Source organism: Silene latifolia, chromosome 11 (genome assembly GCF_048544455.1).
Source record: "Silene latifolia isolate original U9 population chromosome 11, ASM4854445v1, whole genome shotgun sequence".
NCBI classification, from domain to species: domain Eukaryota; kingdom Viridiplantae; phylum Streptophyta; class Magnoliopsida; order Caryophyllales; family Caryophyllaceae; genus Silene; species Silene latifolia.
In genome coordinates this window covers 189625213-189648600 of record NC_133536.1, presented here as the reverse complement: position 1 = coordinate 189648600, position 23388 = coordinate 189625213, and the positions used below count along the sequence as shown (strand labels likewise).

The window sequence follows — 23388 nt, the reverse complement described above, 5'->3', positions numbered from 1 at the left end:
ATTTTGGAATTTTTATCAATTTTTTTTATCCTATTCGTTAAAAGAACAACCACAGTGCTGAGTTGTCAGCACGTGGTTGTCTGTTGACTTTTCAAAGCAAAAATTAAAGGAACCACTAACTCTTCCTAATTTAATTACAAGTCCTGATTTAATTTATGTAGTGTACAATGATCAACCAAATACAAATACAAAAATACAAATTACAATCTACAATACAAATTATATAACTTTTTTTTTGTAATGTTCAAAATTCAATTACATATAATATAAATTACAGCATCATAATTAAATATTATTACAAATTACGGGCAATATGCACTTTATCTGTTTTGTGCTTTTATTTAGAGAATCCATATTTTATACTCCTATTGCTATATACTCTGTAACAATTACATTGAAATAGGTCATGTCTTACTGTACATGTTTTATATTCAAAAAAATAAAAGCAAGCATACTTCGTATAATAGTTTCCAAACACTGAAATTACTTTCTAAAAATCAATAATGGCATAGATAATTTAAAATTACAAAACTAATAAAAAAAATGTATATATCATAAATATGGGAAGATAAAATTTTACTACTACGATGAAATTAATAATTTATATTAAAAATAATATAATCAAGCATTAAAAAAAAAATTAGAATTATTATCACCAGATTCACAAAAATAAAAAGGAATTTCCTCACAAAAATAAATAATGAAACTTCAAATATTTAAATAATATTTTCTACAAGATGCATGTAGCAAATTTGGATATTATAAGCTAACAAAAAATCCAAAAACCATTTGAATATAGAATACCTGAATCAATTAATAAATAAAAATCATGAAAGAAATTAACACTATAAGTAACTTAGTCGAAAACATTGATTGAAAATTATACGGGATTGCAATTATGAGGTTTCATGTGTTTTTTAAGGAGGAGATTGAAATTAGATGTTAAGGCAAATAGAGTTTGAAAACGGCGGGAGTAGATTATGATAGTTTGGACTTTGGAGCAAAGAAAGCCAACAAATATGTGAATATGTAAATACATATAGGGTTAAACAAAGGAATGCGATGTATTTATAATTACTACTCCGTAATAAGTTGGGCTAAGCCTACCCTTTCAGATCGAGCCAGGTTTGGATCGGGGTCATTATCGGGCCGGGTTAACTCGCGTCAAATGATGTATCAGATCGGGCTGAGTTTGGATCGTGCTACTATCGGATCGCGTTATTTCAGTTTTTTTACCATTAAATTTAGTTTTTAACCATTATTTAGTTCAATAACTTCATTATTAAGTCAAACATATCAATCTAAACATTAAAACACTTTCATTTTGATCAATATTAAGCTTAATAATTGTCGAGTCATCAATTTAATCATCTCAATATCGGGTCGGTCAAAATCGGAGCAGGACTGGTTCGGGTTTGGGTCACTGTTTATCGGGTCATGTCCGGTTATTCGTCATCGGGTCGATTTCAAGTCGCAAAATTTTCGGGTTCTATTGGGTCGGGTTTGCTCGAACTCGGGTCGAGTTATACTTACCAACTCCAGATATTAATTAGTAGTCGCTAATTCTCGAGTTATCTATATTAAAAGGACCCGAACTTACATGTTATATAGCTTTAAGGACCTAATTTATTATACCATACATATTACCATGGTTTAAGGACCTATCACTGACGGAGCTTATGATTACACACATTTTAGGCGAACACTGCATTGCATGTTTAATAAGTTGGAAATGAGAATCAAACAATCTAGCCATGCAATCACTTTTGATTAATGTAATTAACAAAGGAAAACGTAAATTCTCATTGCAGACAATTACTTTTCGTCTACATTTCAGACGGGCCAATATGTTTGTCATTTAGCGACAAAATATCTTTTTTAGTGTAAAATTGTTACAGTTTAGAAAATTGTTCTTTTAATGCTTACTGTCTTACTGCACGGGTTTACGGGTTTATAAACAACATCTCAACTTAAAGAGACTTGTAGGTTTACATAATAACATTGTCACTATTTTCATTTAAAAAAGAGTAAATTATAATTTCCTTTTAAAATAATAAATGACAAATTTGGTTACGTGTCCAAGTCATTACCTAATGCCTAAAACTGAGTTTAATTGATGAAAAATAAAGTTTAGGGGTACACTTAGTGATAAAGACAACAATTAGGGGTACCATGTATGTTTTAGAAAGTATAGGGGCAGCATGTAGAAAGTACGAAAATTGAGGGGTACCATGTAGTATATCAAAAAAAAAAAAAAAAAGTTTAAAACTTAACTCAAAATATTGCAAAAATTTAAAAATTGCTCTCTAACCCATATTTTTGCATTTTTATGGCAAAAATGGCTCTCACTTTTTTATTTCTCATGTGATTATCGAACTCTATTACAACTCTACCCATCCTTCTACCACCTAGGGGTACTCATTGGGCTGGGCCGAGTCGGGCTGGTGCGAGCCAAGGGCGGGCTGGACTGGGGTAGAGCAGCACTGGCACGACACTACCATAGGACCGGGCTGGTTACATTTTTTTTTTTTTTTTTTTTTTAAAAACGGGCTGGAAACCGGGTTGGGCTGAAAAAACCCAACACTAGGCCGACCCGTCGTGCTGACCGGGCTGGGCCGAGCCAAGCCATGTGCTGACCGGGCTGCTGAAATCTGGCCCATGAGACCGGGCTGGGCCAGGCCGTGCTGGGCTGGCCCGCCATGTTGTCCACCTTTACTACCACCCAAGGACTCCACGGTCAACCATCACAATCCTCCACCCAAAATCCACCTTCATATTCGTCATATGAGAATAAAAATTAGGAGCATTTTTGTCATAAAAATGTAAAAATAGGGGTTTGAAAGCGATTTTTAAATTTTTGCTTTATTCTGGGTGTAATTTTTAAACTTTTTTTTTTTATAAGAGAGTAAGTTTTAAAAAATGTATTTTAAAATCATACTGATGTAAAGAAAAAAATGCGATCAGAAAATATAGCCGTTAATTTGCGCGCATTTAATTGAAAAATCAATTATTGCTTTGAAAACAGATCTACACTTTTAAACTTCAATTTCAGATATTAGATTATTTTTGTTTCCTTTAAATACAAATCATTCACGTGTGATTACAGCAGCAGTTTTATCGGGTAGTCATAAGGGCGATAAAGTGCATATTGCCCGTATTACACTTACTCCATCTGATTCCAGTAAGTTCCGATGAGTTTGTTTGAGAAGACAATTCCCTGTTGCGGTGTGTTTTGCAATGACAATAAATAAGAGTCAAGGACAGTCACTAGCACATGTAGGGCTTTATCTTCCAAGGTCGATGTTTACGCACGGTCAGCTCTATGTCGCTATTTTAAGAGTCACAAGCAAAAAGGGATTGAAGATTCTGATTTGCGATAATGATAAACGCGTGTCCAATAGAACAAATAACGTAGTGTATAAAGAAGTTTTTGAGAAGCTATAGTTCAAATAACTTATGATTATACCCCATAACAACTTTTTGTTGTACTTATTTACTTCCAATTTGTCTACTTTTGTTAACTCTTAAAATTTTGAGAATTTATTTATGTATTTTCAGAATTCCCAAATTTATATTACCATGAAAGAGCATCCCCTATTAACAACACTACTTCTCAACCTTAAACAGCAACCCCGTGCAATTTGCACGGGCATAAAACTAGTAAATTTAGAATCAAATCACCGTAATTATTTAATGTAATTTTATAATAAAATTTATTAAACTATAATTAAAATTTTACTGAGATTTATACGACATTTATTATGTTCAGATTAAATAATTAGCTGTCATTAATGCTTGTCATTAAGGTTGTATAGAACATGTGGCACATCCACAGCGTTTCAACCCAGTTAGTACCAATAATTTAATATCTACGTCCTGATCAATGGTTATTTATTACTTCTGGCAGAATTGCCATAAAGACCTAGAAAAGAAAAACTATAACTCTACTTACACGTACGAGAAAATGGCCACGTAAGCCTTCCGAAAACAAAAATAAACAAATACGGAGTACATTTAAAGCAAAAATAAATTATTTACCCTAAATCAATTATCATAAGAAAATGATCGAAATGGATTCTGAATTGTTATTCTAGTCAAACGTAGGAAATTGCTTATCCATTTGGTAAGTAGAAAATCCGATAAAGTGATTTCATATATTGTGAAACCAACCAAAAGTTTTAAATTCACATCACATGAATGATTAATAAAGTTATCAACTTTAGGGATTTAACAAGAATTTCTACCTCGTATATCAATTAAGTCATCCATAAGACATTTGCCATTTTTAAATATATCAAGAAGATTCCCTCATATCAATGCAAGATTAGTACATCAATCTTACAAAATTTTTAATCAATTAATTATACATAATCAAATTGGATTATGTATTTCAAACCTGAAAAAGATAATTTTTTGGGAAAATGCACGTGGTGCCCTTGAAGTTTCGAATTTTGCCCGAAATACCCAATTTTTTGTTCCGGAAAACTTTAAGCGGCTATAGCTCGTGTCTACGAATTCAGAAAGTGTTAATTTTTTTTCAAATCGATCATCTTTCCGAGAACTACGATTTGAAAAAAAAAACTGTCGTATTTGGATCCCGTGGCTAGGAGTTTTTGTACGTCAAAGTTTTTTTTACCATACAAACTTTGAGTGATCATATCTCTTGGTCACGAATTCCAAACACGACAATTTTTTTTTTCAAGTCGTAGGTCTCGAAAAGATAATCAATTTGAAAAAAAAAATCGTTACTTTCCGAGCTTGTAAACACGAGTTATAACCTCTTAAAGATTTCCGGATCAAAAAATTGGGTATTTCGGGCAAAACATCAAAGTTCAAGGGCACCGCGTGCATTTTCCCTAATTTTTTTGGTTCGATAGAATATAAAGAAGAAAAGTATAGGGTATCAATTTTGATTTGTTCATTATATAATTCTTTTTATTAAAATAATTTGTTCATCAAATTATAAATTTTTTTTTGAATGCATCAAATTATAAAATTTTAGTTAAACACTAAACTATAATACTTTAGTTAAAGTATAAATAATTTAAAACAATAAACCATTATATCTTTTATTGATATTATTATTTTAGAATGATTTGGCTCATACAATGCATATTATATATAAACAAAATTATAAATTATTTTGATTACTTTCATAACACACAAAAAATCGAGAAAATTTATAAATTGGAATCATTAGAATTGTGGTATAAAAAATACATTTCCGCACATTACTCAATTCTTTTCGATTAATTTTCAGTTTTATTGTTTTTTCCTCAAAATAAAATATAATAACGAGAAAATTGTTCATTAATGACATACCACTATTATTTTATAGTTCATGTTTACTCAGTTTTCTTGAATAATTTTATAGTTCAATTTTTTTTTCCTCATATCAAAATATGAAAAATAATGAGGTTTTAATTTAGCATGATTAAGTAATACCGTGCATTTATTGTGCGGGATCTAAACTAGTTTATAACAAAATAATAATATCAAATTAGGTATAATAATTGCTTTTTTTGTTCAAATGAGACCGCTATGTTGCGGCTGAGAATCGAACCCCCTAACTTCATTGTTGGGGTAAGAGAGCTCTTACCACTTAAGCTAACTCTTGTTATCAGGTGTAATATTTGTTAATCATACAATTTTAAAGATCTTCGCTACATTACTTTGGTGACCTCGTCTACGATCCGGTGGTCCATTTGATTTAGTACAAATCAACCTAACAATAAGTGGATCGTGGACCGGACCAGAAAAATATGGTTGAGTCGGGAGTGATCAATTCTTCGAACCCCGGCCATTGAATGAATACACTTACAGGTAAATCATCCACATTCGCCTTTATAAGCTCTCTATTTTGGCTTTCTCCAACCAACTCCCGGTGAAACCACAATTACCACCTCTTCTTTCCTTTGATTTCCTTCATCACAAAATCTCATTTGTGACGGCACATATCCGTCACTCTGGAGTGACGTATACCATTTTACCTCACAAAGTACCCACTTTTTCTCTCTCTGCAACACTATTCATGTGGTCCCCTTTCTCCACTAACCCATTTTGTTACCTTTTTAACTCACAAAATATCTGCCATAAATGGTGACCCGTCACAAGGGAGACCAATTGTTCCTTCATTACCCGCAAGATATTCTTCATTCTTTTCACAACATCGTCAATACTCCACATAACATCCTCATACTCCACTTTGTTCCTTCTCCCACATAGCCCTTTTATTTATCTTTTTATTAAACGACTCTATGATAACTTAAAAAAAAAATAAAAAAAAAAGAACCTCTTTAATGATATCATGCATCATCCATTTGGGTCACTAATTCTGAGTTATGTCCTCGGTAAAAAACGATTGAGACAGAGAAAGTAATGAATAAAACAGAAAAATACGACAAGGAGAAGAGTTAGTTAGAAAGATAATATCTACATAATAACTAAAATACATTTCCTCTCTATAACCTGAGTTTGAAATTCATTAACATTCAAAATATATGTCTAATGAGTCAAGTATAAAACTACTTGCGTTATTTTTTTTTTCCAGACACCCTTTTGTTACTCCCTGTAAGACCTACTACAAACTAGAAAGTAGATGAAATTGAGCAAGCTCAAACCAGCAAGAACACAATAGAAATAATCGTAATGACCCTTATTTGGGTCATTTGATATCCAACTCTCCGCCCCGTCTTGTTTCGTAACATAATTTATGACACTAACTATAATACTCGCAACCAGGCTTGAAACACTTATGGCTAACGCGGCAAGATTAACAGATATGCTTGCCATGCTCTTCGGAAACTTGGAGTAAAAAAACTCAATCTGAGCAATTGATGTAATCCCTTCGGCTAAGCCGATAAGGCACACTTGTGGCACTAGCCACAACGCCGACATTGGCATAACCAACTTTCCTTTGATAGCAATACTTCTACGAGCATTCTCGACAACTCCAGCTACCACCATACATGCGAAAGAAAGTACAAAACCGATTCCCATACGAGTTATGACATGTATGGCTACGGTTTTACCCATCACTCTAGACGCCAATGGGATGAATACTCTGTCATAGAGAACAATCCATAATAAGACAGAGCTAAGTGCAAATGTACCAAAGGATGCACATGGAATTTCGAAGCTTGGTGTAATGAAATGGCGGTCCATAGATTTTGCTTGAACCACTAGAAATGAAGACACGCATGAATGAGTTACTGCAAGCATAATTCCGGTCGACCATATTGGTATTATGTTGACGATTGCTTTGAAATCTTCAACTTGGTCTATTGTACATAGACTCCATGGATCATTAGCTATACCATCTATTGAAATATCTCGTTGACGATCTTTTACAATGCACGCCTTGTTCAAGAACCTATCAAAATAACATTGAGAATGTACTAATATCCGCATCAACGACAAAAACAGTGGAACCGAATGAAGTAAATATATTAAATCTCGTGTTAAGTACCTTAGTTTTTGGGTCGGGACTTGCAGAATTGAGCCCTTTGCAACATGATAAATTGTGTCAGCGCCTGGATAACTTGAAAATTGGTAATGCCTATTTCTCCATGAAGCAACAACAACTTGGCTTAAACCAGTAAACACGCTAGACATAGGCTTCATTTTGACATAGAATGAAGAAGCCGAGAAGAAGCAAAGTGCCGAAACAAACATCAGTGAGACAGGAATTGCGAAACCAATTTGCCAACCAAAATGGTCTTGGATGTACACAATACAGGTTAATGCAAAGACCATTGCCAATATGGAACAAAAGTAGTACCAGCTCACAAAGGTCTCTAAAGATTGTTTACCATTTGGTTTGCTATTCGACAACAATTGATCAGTGCCAAAGGCCATGGACGAGGATCTGATTCCACCAGAACCAATCGACATTAGACCAAGGCCGGTGCATATATAAACCAGCTGAATTAGTGTTGCAGAATTTGAGTTACTTGATGTTTCTTCATGTGATGGAGGAGTTACCCCTGGAATTATAGTAGTCGACCACAGAAGCATCATCCCCTGTGCCACATTCAAATAGACACACAATAAAAACGATAAGAGATCGATCGACATAATTGATTTATGTATTCTAAACAAAAGATTAAAAGTTCAAGGCTATGTCACTAGTTCGGACCTCAAAGTATGAGGTGAACCTACACAAAATAACATTATATAAAAAAACATGCATCAATAACTACCATCAGGGCCGAAACACATCCGAAGCCAATCATTTGAAAGCGGCCGACATAGGCATCTGCCAAAAAAGCTCCTACAATAGGTGTGAAATTAGTAGCGGCACACCAGAGAAATATGATGTTGGAACCGGTTGCTATGTCCAAGCCATAAACTCCCATTAGATATAGAATCATATTAGGTAGAAGCCCATAATATGCTGCTTTCTCAAATCCCTCATTTGCTGCATCATTCATAAGTTCCTTATCAATCTACAATTTAATATATAATAAATATACTTCATAATATAATTGGAACAATAAAGAGAAAATTAGCATGGACTATTCAAAAAAAAATACTCGTATAATATAATACAATTATCCATTCTGTTTGATCCTCCATATCTAAGAGCTAGCCTAAGATTCATAAAGACATTTTAATATCTAGTTATGTCAATTTTTTTTTTACAAAAAGACAATTAACTAATAAAATGTAACAAACTTTTATTAATAAACCCGGATTCCTGCATGAAAATGTACGTCTTACCATGAGACAGACTTACTCATATAACTACATGATCGTGCGACAGTCTTGTACTTCCTTTGACACAACAGATTAGTTACATTTCTTAAAATACTCCTCACAATTCACAAATAATAAAAGATTAAAAGTGTAAACTTTCTGTGAAGTTAGAGGGTGTAATATACTTCGGAATTTAGTTCCGAAACAATTTACTAGAGCATATATAAAATCCGTACTCTACGCAAATTATGAATATAGGAATTACCTAAGATAAAGGGCAAGGTTCCTACACCACCTAGAGATTTGGAAGGGTGGTTTAAAAGAGGTTCATTCATCCCTTTTTCTTGATCAATATCTTCATGATACTCCATTGATTTTCTGTTATGAATTTCCTTGAAATTTTATCAAAAAGTTAGAATAAATAGGAAAAACTAAAAAGTGAGATGTTAATAAGGAGTGTGGGTCCGTTGTGCATGAAACATGAAATAGAATCCATGACGTCCAACACACCAAACATCTCCCAATGTATTAAATTGTAGAATTATGTTTCAAAAAAGGAGTTTGATGCTGCTCAAAAGTTACATATATATACAAGTAAACGAAGCACCAATAATTTAACGTCTACATTATTTATTATTTTTTACGGAAAGACCTAGAAAGGAAAAATGAGTGATTTTTCGACTACACTGAAGACTATAACTCTACTTACACGGGAAAGATGGCCAAAAAAACTTCTGAAAATGAAAATAATTAACAACTACAGAGTACATTCAAAACGAAAATAAATAATTTCTCACTAGGTCGGAGGGAATTTGGGAGTACCAACTTGCTTGTCAATCAATTATCGTAAGAAAATGATTGAAATCGATTCGGAATTGTAATTCTAGTCAAATGTAGGAAACTGCTTATCCACTTATTGGTAAATAGAAAATCCCACGAAATGATTTCATATATAGTGAAACCAACCAAAATTTTTAAATTCACATCAATGACTAATAAAGTTATCATCTTTTACTCTGTTAGGTAAGATTTATTTAATAAGAATTTCTACCTCCTATATCAACTAAATCATCCATTAAACATTTGCCATTTCTAAATGTATCAAGAAGATTCCACCGTATCAATACAAGATCAGCATCAATCTTACAAAATTTATAATCAATTAATTACACATAATCAAATTGGATTTTCTATTCCATACCCGAAAAAGATAAATTTTTTTGGTTCCATCGAAGAAAAAGAAGAAAAGTGAAGGGTATCAATTTTGATTTGCTGGATATCTTTCGATTTCTTTATCAAAAAGTTATACGAGTGTATTTGTTTACATACTACTCCCTCCATTCAACTCCACACTAACACTTTCTATTTTATACACTATTCACAATTAATCATTTAATCTCAATTTTCTCTCAATACATAAGCAAAAATATATTCATGTGGGATCTTGTTTGATTGCCTTTACGAAAGACATTAAAAATATCTAACTTTTATATTTTTTACAAATACGTAGCTAACGATATTTAGCGCGTAAAAGACGCGTTGGCAAACGTGAAAAAAGAAAGTGGTAGTGTGGAGTTGAATGGAGGGAGTAGTTGTTATACTAGTTGTTACACTGTGCACAAGGGACGCGGTGTCCCAATAAGGTTAAGAATTAGGCAGGATCATGTTGTGACGATTATATATTGTAAATAGAGTTGTTTTATTGGGTACTCTGGTTAGACCTGGTAAAACGGATTAACGGGTCGGGTTCGGGTTGGGTCAATTCGGGTCGGATCAGTTCGGGTTTTTCATTGATTTCGGGTCAACTCGGGTCGGAACGGGTCATTTCGGGTTTATTTCGGGTTTGTTGGTCGGGTCAGTTCCAGGTCAAGCGGGTCGGATTGTTTCGGGCCGGGTCATTTTCGGGTCAATGAATAATAGAGAAATTGTCATTTCAAGTCTTTTCGGTTCAATTAGAGTTATATTTTGTCGGGTCATTTTCGGGTTTGGTGGTTTCAGATCGGGTTATTTTCGGATCAGGCTAGTTCGGGTCAAGAAAGTTCGGGTCGGGTCGGGTCAATTCTGGTTTTCGGGTCACTTCGGGTCTCGGGTCAGCCTTTTCGGGTCGGTCAATCGGGTCGGGTTGCTTTTGCCATGTCTAACTCTGGTGGTGTAAATGGATCGGAGCAAGGATCATCTCCATTTCTTTGAGTCCATTTACTTTCAGCTATCCAAATCACATTCTATCAACATCGAACGGTTCTAAATTTATGTGTAGAATTAAAAGAATAATAGAATATAAAGGAGAAATTATTATTAAATGAGTTTGAGAGATAAAATGAGAGAAATAAATGGAGAGGATCCTCATTCGTGTAAATGGTATGAGAAACATATCCCTTAGAGCATCCGCAACAATGGGGCTCCCCATATTATCTCTTTCCTTTTCTTATTCGTCCACCTAATTTTCCACTAACTTTTTCATTTACCCTCCCCATTTCATAACTACATCTCTGCAACAATGGGGTTCCCCATTTCAACTCCACTTTACCACTTTACTTTTTCACGTTTGTCAACGCGTGTTTTACGCGGTAAATATCGTTAACTACGTATTTGCAAAAATTATAAAAGTTCGATATTTTTAATGTACTTTCGTAAAAAGATTTAATCAAACAAGATCTCACATGAATATATTTGGCCCACTTTTTAATAGAACTTGGCCCATTTTTTCATATGGGAACCTCCCCTACAAATGGTGGAACCTCTAATTAAGGGGAAGTGTGTGCACTAATGAGGTTCCCCATTTGAGGAGAGAGAGTACATATGGGGAGGCACCTCCCCATCTTTGCGGATGCTCTTAGGCTAAGATTATCCACGTCTCAAGTTGGGTCTTAGCTCAGATTTTCACAAGTCCCAAGCTAAGATTTACGATAAAGTGGTATGAGCTTTAGACTTGTCTTAAGTTGGGTCTTGGGTTTCCAAGACTCGACTTGAGACCCATGAATAGTAATTGTGAGTGGGAAATGTGGATCCCACATGTAAAGAATATAAGTTTTTGAGTCTTGGGATGAAGTAGAAAAATAGTTGAGTCTTAATCGAGTCTTATAAATAAAATAGTAATATTTTTACTGTTGTTGAGACTCAAACCGGGTCTTAGGATAAACATAGTCTTATGCTAGATAAAGGCGGTCACTCTATGGTTTCGCACTCCCGATTGGCCTAAATCGTGATATAATTTTAATAATACGGGTTTTTCTAACGTGTGCCCTACGGGCACACGTTAAGAAACCATAAAAGGAAAGATTCCCAGGATAATTTCATTAAAAATGGCAACATTGAGTTCATCTCTAAATTTATCATGAAATTATCCTGAGAATCTTTTTTTTTATGGCTTCTTAATGTGTACCCTTAGGGCACACGTTAGAAAAACTCAAATAATATTCCGTAGTTAGTTAGACACAACGCGACAGACACCTAGGCGTTATGTTTCCCGTCTTAAAATTATGACGAAAGAATTTGTGATAATTTTCCATTTTCTTTTTCTTTTGAGAGTTTTTTTTTGTTGTTCGATATTTTGACTTGTCTAACTCGACCCATTAACATAGTCGTCGAGTTGCACGAACCTCGTTTCCATCAAAAACGACAATCAGGAAAGATTCAACTCTCAATCATGCAAATTGTAGGAACTTCATCATGTGATTGACAAGCTTTCAGTTCATTGCTGAAAATCTCAAAACAGAAGTAAAACAACTACAGCTGAGAGTCTATTGTTAACGGCAAAAAACAGCACCCCTATCTAATGCAATGCCTAGTCATTAGATCTGTCTAGGCATTGCATTAGATAGGGGTGCTCAAGTCCGACTGTGGGATGAGGCTTGGTTACCCGGAGAGGGGATTGGTAGAGTCCCTGCGTTGAATTTGGAAGCGGACCCGGCTATGACAGTGGCGGACCTTATAGACACCGACCAAGGATGCTGGAACATTGAGGCTGCACGAGCCGTGTTGACCGAGGCCGACATTGACCTGCTACTCCAACTCCCCCTAAGTAAGCGGTTGCCCCGGGATGAGTTGTTTTGGTGGCCAACGAAAGACGGAAGTTATACGGTTAAATCGGGCTATTGGCTTGGGAGAAGGGGAAGTGTGTCGAATGCAAATCACGAAACTGATGAGGACACTCAGAGCTTGTGGAGGATGATTTGGAGGATGAATATTCCTCCCAAATTAGCCCACTTTACATGGCGTGTGTGTGTGGGAATTCTGGCCGTGCAGAAGAATCTCTTTTCCCGACATTGTTGCATGTCTCCGAGCTGTAATTTTTGTGAGGAAGAAGAGTGCAGTAACCATGCCCTGTTCCAATGCGAGTGGGCAAAGCGTGTATGGGAGGATTATGGCTATGGGGATATTATAGAGGCTACAGGAGAGTTGTTTTGCCGGGAACGTGTTGAGTGGATTTTGACAAATCTGGAGGAAGAGGGAAAGTGGCGATTCTTGGCGGTGGCATGGGCTATTTGGACGATCCGTAATCAGCGCATCTTTGAGGAAACCCCTCCACCTCCTGAGCTAGTGTTAACAGGTTTTGTGAAAATGGTGACTGATTATCGTCTTTATGCCACTCGGGTGCTGAGTTTCACTCGGAATGATAATGGTGCGGGTGGGAATTCCTGGTCTGCTCCGGATGTGGGAAGAGTTAAGATAAATACCGATGCATACCTGACCGGTTCTGGTGAAGTTGGGTTGGGAGTGGTAGCACGGGACGCGAATGGGAGAGTTCTCTGGACTGGAAGTAAGAGAGTAAGGGCGGGATGGGATGTGGCCATTGCTGAAGCACAAGCTGCCATTTTCGGGTTGGAAGTAGCTCAAGCGAGGAATGAGACGAGTATTATTCTTGAATCGGATGCGCTAAATCTGGTGAATGCTATTAGGACCAAGCTACTTACTCGCACTCCTCTGGGTCTTGGTGTTGATGATATTTGTTACCTTTTGTCTTCTTTTCCGAGTTATGTAGTCTCTCATGTTAAGCGTGGTGGGAATACGGTAGCCCATGCGGTTGCTCGATTGTGTGAAACGGTTGGGAGTGCCTTTGTATTGTCAGCGGACTTTCCGCAAGCTATTTCCGCTTTAGCGGAGATTGATTTAATATAATTCCCGTTTTCCCTTCAAAAAAAAAAAAGATCTGTCAAAATTCGACCCGACCCGGAAACCCGACCCGCCCGACCCATTTTTTTAGGGTTAAAAACCCGGTTTTTTCTATCCGCGACCCGAAATGACCCGTTATTTTAGGGTCGAGACCCGACCCGAGCGGGTCGACCCGTTGGGTCAAAAGAAAATCATGAATTTTATTAAAAATATTAATATTTATATATTATATTTGAAAATATAGTTAAAAAATTATTTTTTTTATTACTTAAAATTAAAAATTCAACCCAAAAGTCAATTTTATATAACTTTTATAATATTTAATAATAAAATAATTATTAAAAAAACTTTATTTTAATAATTATATCAATATAATTATTGTATATGATGAATATGATTAAAATAATAATTTTAAATATATTTTACTTTTTAAAAAAATATTTTTTAAATTAAAAAAATCATTTAAAAAAAACGTTAAAAATTCTTTCTTAACCCGTATTCTGACCCTAACACGGCCCGTATCTAACCCGACCCGTATTTAACCCGACCTGTATTCTTACCCGACTCGCATGACCCGACCCGGATCCCGACCCGTTTGACAGGTCTAACTAGTCATGAATGTTGTTGATATGGAAAGATCAAAACTATAAATCCTTTTCAAATGCCAATAATGCAATGACGTCCTATGACTCCTATCTAACCAAATGGGGTTGGTTTGTATACACAAATTCTTTTATTTGCAATGAAGATATCCAATTTAAAGTTAAAAAGCGGCCAAATAGTCATTTAAATAAATGCGACAAAACCTAACAATCTAGGTAGGAGCAAAAGTTCGTCCTATGACTCCTATCTAGGGATGGCAATGGGTAGAGTTTGGGTAGGGTCCGTCTATACTCGGACCCTAGATCCGGACCCGACCCGAGATTTTCCCTTTGGACCCGTACCCGACCCAAACCCGCAAGGGTCTAAAATTTGAGGACCCATACCCGGACCCTATGGGTAAGGGTAGGTCTCAGTCTCACCCATGGTCAGTTTAACCACTTTAAGAATAAGATTAACGGTATGGGGTCTATAATATTAAAAAAAAATTCATACTACTTTAACATTATGAGTTTATTAATCTGCCGTTAATGGTGGTTGTCGGTCGCCGGCTATTAGAGAGATGGTTGTCAGTCACGTATCAGTGCTGTGGTGGTGAATTTCTTATGTCAGTGGTGGAGTGGTGGTATTGTCAGAAGAGTTTGGTTGGGTTTTATCACGGGATGAGGGAAGAGAAAGAGACTTTAGTTGGGTTTCTACAATCTGTCAGTATGAATTCAGAAAAGTTGCAATTTTGATTTTTTTTTGTTTAATAAAGGGTCTAAGGGTCGGGTATGGGTCTCATAACTTAGACCCGGACCCGGACCCGAAATATTTTCTTTAGACCCATACCCGACCCATACCCATTGGGTCTGAAAAAATGAGACCCATACCCGACCCATTAAGGTCTGACCCTCAGGATCTGGATCGGGTCCCCGACCCACTGTCATCCCTACTCCTATCTAACCAAATGGGGTTATGTTCGAACTTTAACACATTTTATGCCAAAATGAAAATAAGCCTGAACATGGTAGCTCACGCAAAACGAGGACGCAGACAAGCTCAAGTTCAGCTCGGAGTTAAGTAATTAATATCGTCATTTCAATTAATTTAATATTATTAGTATTAGAAGTATTATCATTTAGAAATAAGCAATTTAAAATTACAGATGGTTATTTTATTTATTTTTTAATTATCGAATAAGAAATATAAGGCAATTGTATTTGTTTTAGGAAAGTCGAGTTTAGGTAAGTTTCAGCGTGTTTTAAGTTGGTTTTGGCTTGTTTAGCAAGTCGGTCTATTAGTATAAATAGGGAATCAATTATACTGTTTTAGAGATCGATTGAGAACTAATAGAAATTGAAGCACAAGTTTTTTCGTGTTTGCAAGTTCTGTAAACATAGGATCGGCGCGTTTTCGTTCCAAAACTGTTATTGTTTGACGTGTTTCAAATTCTAACCTGATTGATAGCAATAGGTCTTACGATTCAATCACCATTGTTCGATCTATAGGTCTAGATCGCGCAAATATCCCATTGTTTCGATTTCAAGACAGATTTCGAAGCAAATATCCCTTATTTCGATATTGTTCCTTATTCTTTGAAATCGCTTCCACACAATTTTCGTATCAATCCGCTATTTACTAAATGAATAGGCGAAACTCTTATTTTTCCCGCCTAAATAATATTTTCTAAAATAAAGTGTAGTATTTTTATCATATATTATCTCACAATCTTTTAATGGCACAATCTTTTAATAAATTTAATATTTAAAACATTCTATGTTATTTCACATTATACGTAAATTTATCTCCATTATTATATGATAAAAAAACCTGTATATTTTTTTAAAAAATAGTACATAAAAATTCATTGACTTTTAGTGATAAGAAGTTGCACAAAAAATGTTAATAGTAAAAATATTTTAAAAATAACATCATTAGTTTCTCAGTAAAAAAAGAAAACTTTCATTAAAATATTCATTTCATGACTTTTTACAACTTTAATTTTTATTGCTCAAATTAAAATAAAGTGATGAGAAACATAAAAAATAAGTGAATTATCAATTTAAAATCCATAAATAATACGGAGTACACTAAAAAGTAAAATTTTATAAATACCATTCATATATTGCACGGGATCAAAACTAGTTTATATATTAAATGTATCATATTAGTTAATGAACCAGGACATATCCATAACAAGTAGGTGGATGGCCTGATCGAATATAGATCTACAAAATCTGGTCTTGAACTGGACCAAACTCAACATTTTCAGCCTTCTTGAATCTTAGTCCTTAATTTAAAACTAAGATAAGGCCATGTAGAATATACGCTATCTAGATTTTAATTTTTTTTGAAATAAAAGATAATAATAAAATTATACTTTGTGGTTTAATTTAAATGATTTTTAATTAGCATAGATCTCGCGCATGCATGTGCGGTATATAAAGTTTTTACATTTTAATGTATTATTTATAGATTTTAAATTGACGCGTCACTAATTCTTTATTTCACCTTTTTTATTTAAATATGAAAAAAATGGAAAACTTATTAAGAGAATTGAGTGAAGTAATGAAATGTGTATTTTAATGATTCTTTTTTCCCATAAAACTAATGATTTTAATTTATTACTTTTCTCAAATAGTTTGATGAATTTTTTGTAAGTAATTTATAATTGTTAGATTTACACCAGTTTTGTTTTATTTAATTAGACGAATGTAATTGAGAGTTTAGAGAATTTTTTTTGCAAAGGAATTCTCATTTCTTCTCATTTCAAAAGAAGGAAATTACAATACTTTGCAAGACTAACCACTAGCAAATAAGAACAACAATAAGCCCCCTACAAACTTACAAAAAAAGTAAAAAACCAACTTAAGAGCATATTCTATCTATAATCCGTCTATAGTCAAGGTGGTGGTGCCACATGAACATTCTCACAGAAACTAAGAACTTGATCTTTTGAACTAGCTCCTGGTAATGTTGCTTGAAACCTTTGAAAATCCGTCTATTTCTTTTAGCCGAGAGCTGATGGACAGTAGCTACCAGAGATACCATAAACCAGTGAAGCAAGTCCTGCCATACAGCTTTAGACATAGAACAATGAAAGAAAAGATGTTCACTAGTTTCCAGATTATCTTCACAAAGAGCACATCTGTTGACATAAAACATCCCCCTTCTCTGCAAGTTATCAATAGTAGCAAGTTGGTTAAAGGATTAAAAGACTATATCTCAATTAAAATATAGAGATTAACAGATTAAAGGATTAGAGAAGATTATATATATATATATATATATATATATATATATATATATATATTTGGGATCCTCTGAGAACCATGAAGATAATGAGAACTGCGAGAACCTCTCACAACCCTTAGATCTTAGACAAATAAAGCGCTGCGATTAAACTTATTTTTCCAACGTCAACCTCAATTTTCAATCATTATGCATGCGCTTTACTTCTACTCTCCCCTCCTTCATCACACTTATTCAACGATAACTCTATAATCTGTGATTTCGAGCACCATTACTATGATTTTGATTAAATTAGTCCGTACATCCGACCTCAATTTCGCTTCCTTCTTCGTTCTTGTTGATTTCATCATCGCCTTTTCTGATTTCGAGCAGATTACAATTTAGGTAATTCCTTAATTCCCCCAATTTCTTTCTTATTTATCAATTTTTATGATTTTTATGATTCAAATTAGTTGATTAGGGTTGAATTCCTCATTTGTAAATCATTTTTTCTGATTTCGAGCAGATTAGAATTTGGGTAATTCCTCAATTCCCCCAATTTCTTTCTTATTTCCAGTTTTTATGATTTTTATGATTCAAATTAGTTTATTAGAGTTGTATTCCTCATTTGTATCCTTTTCTTTTGTTTTTGTTTCTTTCAAATTGTCGTAGGATCATTTTTTTGGAAAAAAGTTTCTTCTTCTCTTATAACCCGGCTATGTAAAAAATCTGGAAAATTATGCAGTTTTTGGAAGTTGTTCCTGAGTTGGGTAACAACTATTCAAAAGGTGAATCAACCACAAGATTTAGAAATCCATGGTGGACTTTGTGCACTTGTCAGATTTGTAGAAAATTTGAAATTAGCTCTTCCATCAAGCTAGATTTTTAGGTATGCTTTTCCATTCTGGACTGTTTGTTTTCATAAACGGTTTCGATGTAGCTTGTCGGAGGTTGCTTTGTGTGTGTTTTCACATCTTCTATATCATAGCTTATTCAAATTTAATCGCTTATTCAAATGATCTCTAGATAGTCGGATAGACTGTAATGTGTGCCTTAATGCTACTTGGCGTAGTTTGTTTTAATTGTAAAAAGGAAAACGTTGTTTTGTTTGTAATAAACCAAGAGGAGACAGGGATTGAGAACATTAAAACCTTACAATTTTGATTCTGCTGTGTTTGTTGATTTTGCGCAGGATTCTTATTGGATACTCCAACTGAATAGTTTTCTTTTAATAAAGTGAATCTGAAGGCACGAGATTTTCTGGGTAGAAAATTCAACTTAAGGGTAACATTCAGAATGTGTATGTTTCATATGGCTTTACCGCTCCCTTTTCAGGTTCACTGTTTACCTTTTCGACATTTTGTTCTCATTTGCATCCGTTGTTCCTTTCTGCCTAGTTATATTTCATTTGCTTCTGAACCGTGTTATGCATCCTGATATTTAGAGATAATCGGAGTTTCGAGTAGGCGCATAATTAGGTCCACATCCACATTCAGCATGCAGATGACAGCTTTGCAGGAGTAGGCATTCGATCCTGTGATATCGGTAATAATTCAAACTCCTAACTGCCTCATTTGACTCTGAAGCCCACTGCACTACTCTACTAGCCGATACAAACTACAATTATAGCCAATATGGGAGTTGAACCCACATCTTGTGCATTGCACAATGCTCTACCATTTGAGCTAATTGACTTTTGAAATAAGTAAAATATAAATATTCGTAATTTAAAAACGACAATGACGATATCAAAAATATTATAAACTGATAACTTCGCTCACGGAGGAACAAATTGAAAGAGTTGCTGTTGATTTTCTTAATTGGCCTAAGTAGTGCTTATTAAGGCTCTAAATACGATTATCTACACTTCCTCTGTCAAATACTATCCCATGCTGGTGCATCCTGTTGGAATAACAGGGAAAATAAGCTTATTAGTCTGCAACTTACAAATTTTCAGCTTTCTGGGAATATCCCAGATTCTCTGCAGTTTTGTTCTAGCATTCAGACACTTGATCTTTCTGGTAATGCTTTTATGGGTTCAATTCCTGTTAATATTTGTTCTTGGCTCCCTTTTTTGGTTACTTTAGATTTGTCTAATAATCAATTATCTGGTGAAATTCCTCCTGATCTTGGTAACTGTCAGTATTTGAACAAGTTTCTGCAATTACCCAGTTCTATCAGTATTTCACCCGTGAAGCTGTTTATAAATCTGGGCTAACAACATTGTACTAGGAGTTCTAATTTCAATATCAAGCATTTGCATTTTAACCTTATATGTGCATGAAATAAGGTTCTATGTGGATGAAATAATGTTCTATGTGCATGGAATAAGTATTAAATGGGCATGAAATAAGGTTTTATGTGCATGACATAAAGTTCTATGTGCATGAAATAAGGTTCTATGTGCATTAAAAAGTTCTTCAATAACATCAGTTTGTTATCTTATGATACTAATTCTTGTTGGGTAAAGACATTAATTTTAATTCTATATGCATAAAATAAGGTTCTATGTGCACGAAATAGGGTTTTATATGCATGAAATAAGGTTCTATGTGCATTAAACCTGTTCCGATAATAAGGGAATTTGCTTTGTTCAATAAACATATGATACGCTCGTTATTTGATACTCGTATTTTTTTAGCGTATTTTAAAGGCTATTAGCTCAATGGTAGAGCAATGTGCAAATTTTGCACAAAGGTATGGGTTCGAGTCCCATATAGCCTATTAGATGCATGAAAAAGCAACCTATGTGCATTAAACAACCCTGTACATGCATGAAAAAGTGTCCAATTTCCTCATCTTTTTTTGTCTTTAGATCCTTGATAAGAAGTGGAAATAGGATTACCAATTACATTATTTCATTCTTAGAATAAAAGAAAGATTTGGTATTTCATAGCCAATATGGGAGTCGAACCCACATCTTGTGCATTGCACAATGCTCTTCCATTTGAGCTAATTGACTTTCAAAATAAGTAAAACGTAAACATTCATAATGTAGAGAGCATGCGATACTGACATGGTACTAACACCCTTGGTATATGTCGTCCATTTCAGCCAGTTCTACAACAAATAGCAGTCCCTTACATAACTTATTTAAGAGAGCTTTTGTGAGTCAATGTAATTATTTTTTTTTTGGTGAAATGTTAAATTTGTATTAATAAAACCTTGAAGTACATCACCATACTGATTACATTGCTCATATCAGAAAATTACAGACATCAGCCTCATTTCCATTACATTAAACATCTATCTCTCATCCTCCTAATTAGATAAGACCCTGTACTCGTCTACACCAGTCTTGGGCAGCAGTAGACATAGAAATTCCCTGCCTGGATTTCATCCTCAATCTGACATGATATTGCACCTGTTGGAACACCCTTACCGGATGATGCACACTCTACTCAATTCTACATCTATTTCTCTCCATCCAAATCAAATAAATCAAAGCAACAACAGCTGAATGAATTACCTGTTTCTTAATCAGGGATTTCACTTTCAGCTTAAGACACCATTGTATCACTTGCTGAACAGGAATTCTACACCCCAACCAACTGCTAACCAACTCTAGACACCTGCTGCTGTAATTACACCCAAAGATCAGATGCTCATGTGTCTCATACTCCAAACCACAAAGCTCACAGTTCCCATCTACTTGCATACCATGATGCCCAAGTCTATCCTTAGTTGCTAGCATCCTCAGCACATAAAACCACGCAATGAAGGAATGTTTAGGTGTATTCAGTCTGCCCCAGATCACAGGTTGCCAATCAACTTTAGGTATATTGGATTGTTTATGTTGGATTCTAACGATTATCTGCTGGATGTTATTTGGAACCTACTTCGTCATTGAAAGGTAAGCATTGTGGCTCTTGACAGTCAGTGGCTTAATGGTTTTCAGTCTCCCAATCATTGTTTCCTTATAAAAAAAAAACTCTTGCCAACAATGACTCGACATAATAGGAGTCGAGCCAAAGCGACCTCAGAACTCGCACATCTCCAGTATGTGCATCTCCATTTGCAGCAAAAAGGAAAGCAAGCTAGCAGATTTAACACCTAAATCAACATAAAATTCTACTCGGATAAGGCCTAAAATTTCCGCCCTATAATAGACTCAATTCGCTACCAGAAAATGAGAGTAACATCCTCTGAAAGTCGACCATAACTTGAACTAATTGAACCCAAAGAAAGAATTTCTCAAACCCTAATTTCACAAATTCGACAACTTGATGCAATTAAAAAAATTAGGGATTAGAAGGCACCTGAAATTGGAGATATGATGCCAATTAAACCCTACTTGAATCAATTAGAACACTAGCCACACTCAGATTCGAAGCAATAATTGCGTAGAAATCAACTCGAAGCAGCAAAACGGCACCGAAATTGTGACAACAAATAAGATTGATATGGATTAGGTTTGTTGCGGTGGTCGCTACAGCAGGGGACGGCGGAGGTGGAGATGAGGATGGGGGTCCTTGCAGAAGTAAGAGACGGAGCTCGAAAATATGGTGCTGGTAGAGGTGTGCGTCGCAGCAGCCAGCAGGGGATGATGGTCGAAGAGAGAGAAGAAATATGAGAGAGCAGGGAAAATTGGGAAATGAATTTGTTTGGAGGGGTTAGGGGATGCGCGTCGACTATTCTATTAGATTAAGGTGGTTCTCACGGTTCTCATTATATGGGTGGTTTTCTTTGGATCCCGACCCTATATATATATATATATATATATATATATATATATATATATATATATATATATATATATATATATATATATAATCAACATCGGGTGAGAACGTAAGAACGCCCTCTATTTAACTTATCAACTATCACACACTCCATTTAATAAACAAAAATAATAAATCAAACATCTCGCATACCCCAGCATAAACACTAACCTCCTTTAACCTCTCTCACATCCCAGACTCAGATGACCACTCCCTGACCACTTAGCACCGGTGGGCACCACCATAAAGATACCAACATTACGAACTGAAGAAAGAGTTGCATCACCGACGACCTCCCTCGACCAACTCAGAAGTTGCGCAGGAACTCAGTAGTCATTCTTTGCGTACTGACGCCGACATCGAAGATCCGGTAACCACCACCAACATCCACTCCGACAACCCCTCTCCCTCTACTCCCACCACACTATCTCCCTTACATTTACACCACAACATCGTCCTATCTCAGGTAAATAATTACCATCTCGAAGCGAAATCGACGTCGCGCAAATTTATTTCTTCAATAAAAGCTTATGTGCTCAATAAACTTTAATTCATAAAAAAAAAACAGATCAAAAACTTAAATTAATCGCTAAAAGTGATAGAATTGATAGAAAATCGTCGATCACATACAAATAATCTACACTAATTTTTGATGTATATACACACTATTATTTGATGTATCTAGCCACTATTTTAATGTATCCTAATAATATACACACAATTAGTTATTAGGCACATCAAAATTAGTTTTAGATACACCAATGTATAAACTAGATATAACAATGTATTTCAGATCTACTTTCTGTGTTACCGGAGTTATGCATCTCTTCATCGTCGAACTTAGTGTCGAAGTCGTCTGCGTGGTGGAAGGAGATAAGTTGTGGTGGCTGTCATAGGTTGCGGTGAACTCTCGTGGTTAGTGGCCTTCAATGAACAGTGATATGCGACGGAAAATCCGTCGCAAGTCACTGTTTTGCGACGGGTATTTGCGACGCATGTGTCCGTCGCAGGTATTTAGCAGCGACGGAATTCCCGTCGCAGAACC

The 23388-nt window shown here is 35.1% G+C and overlaps 2 protein-coding genes across 2 annotated transcripts; one reads left to right on the top strand and one right to left on the bottom strand.

Annotated features, from left to right (window-relative positions):
• Positions 1–6436: 6436 nt before the first annotated feature.
• Positions 6437–9255, bottom strand: LOC141615248 (protein NRT1/ PTR FAMILY 1.2-like). Its single transcript, XM_074433687.1, has 4 exons — positions 8963–9255; positions 8202–8419; positions 7469–8022; positions 6437–7372 (listed from the first exon to the last, which is right to left on the bottom strand). The coding sequence occupies exons 1-4, from the start codon at positions 9066–9068 to the stop codon at positions 6562–6564; spliced, it is 1689 nt and encodes a 562-aa protein (XP_074289788.1). The 5' UTR covers positions 9069–9255; the 3' UTR covers positions 6437–6561.
• A 3354-nt stretch (positions 9256–12609) lies between these two features.
• On the top strand, positions 12610–13815 carry LOC141614514 (uncharacterized). Its single transcript, XM_074433259.1, has one exon. The coding sequence runs from the start codon at positions 12610–12612 to the stop codon at positions 13813–13815; it is 1206 nt and encodes a 401-aa protein (XP_074289360.1).
• The last annotated feature ends 9573 nt before the right edge of the window (positions 13816–23388 follow it).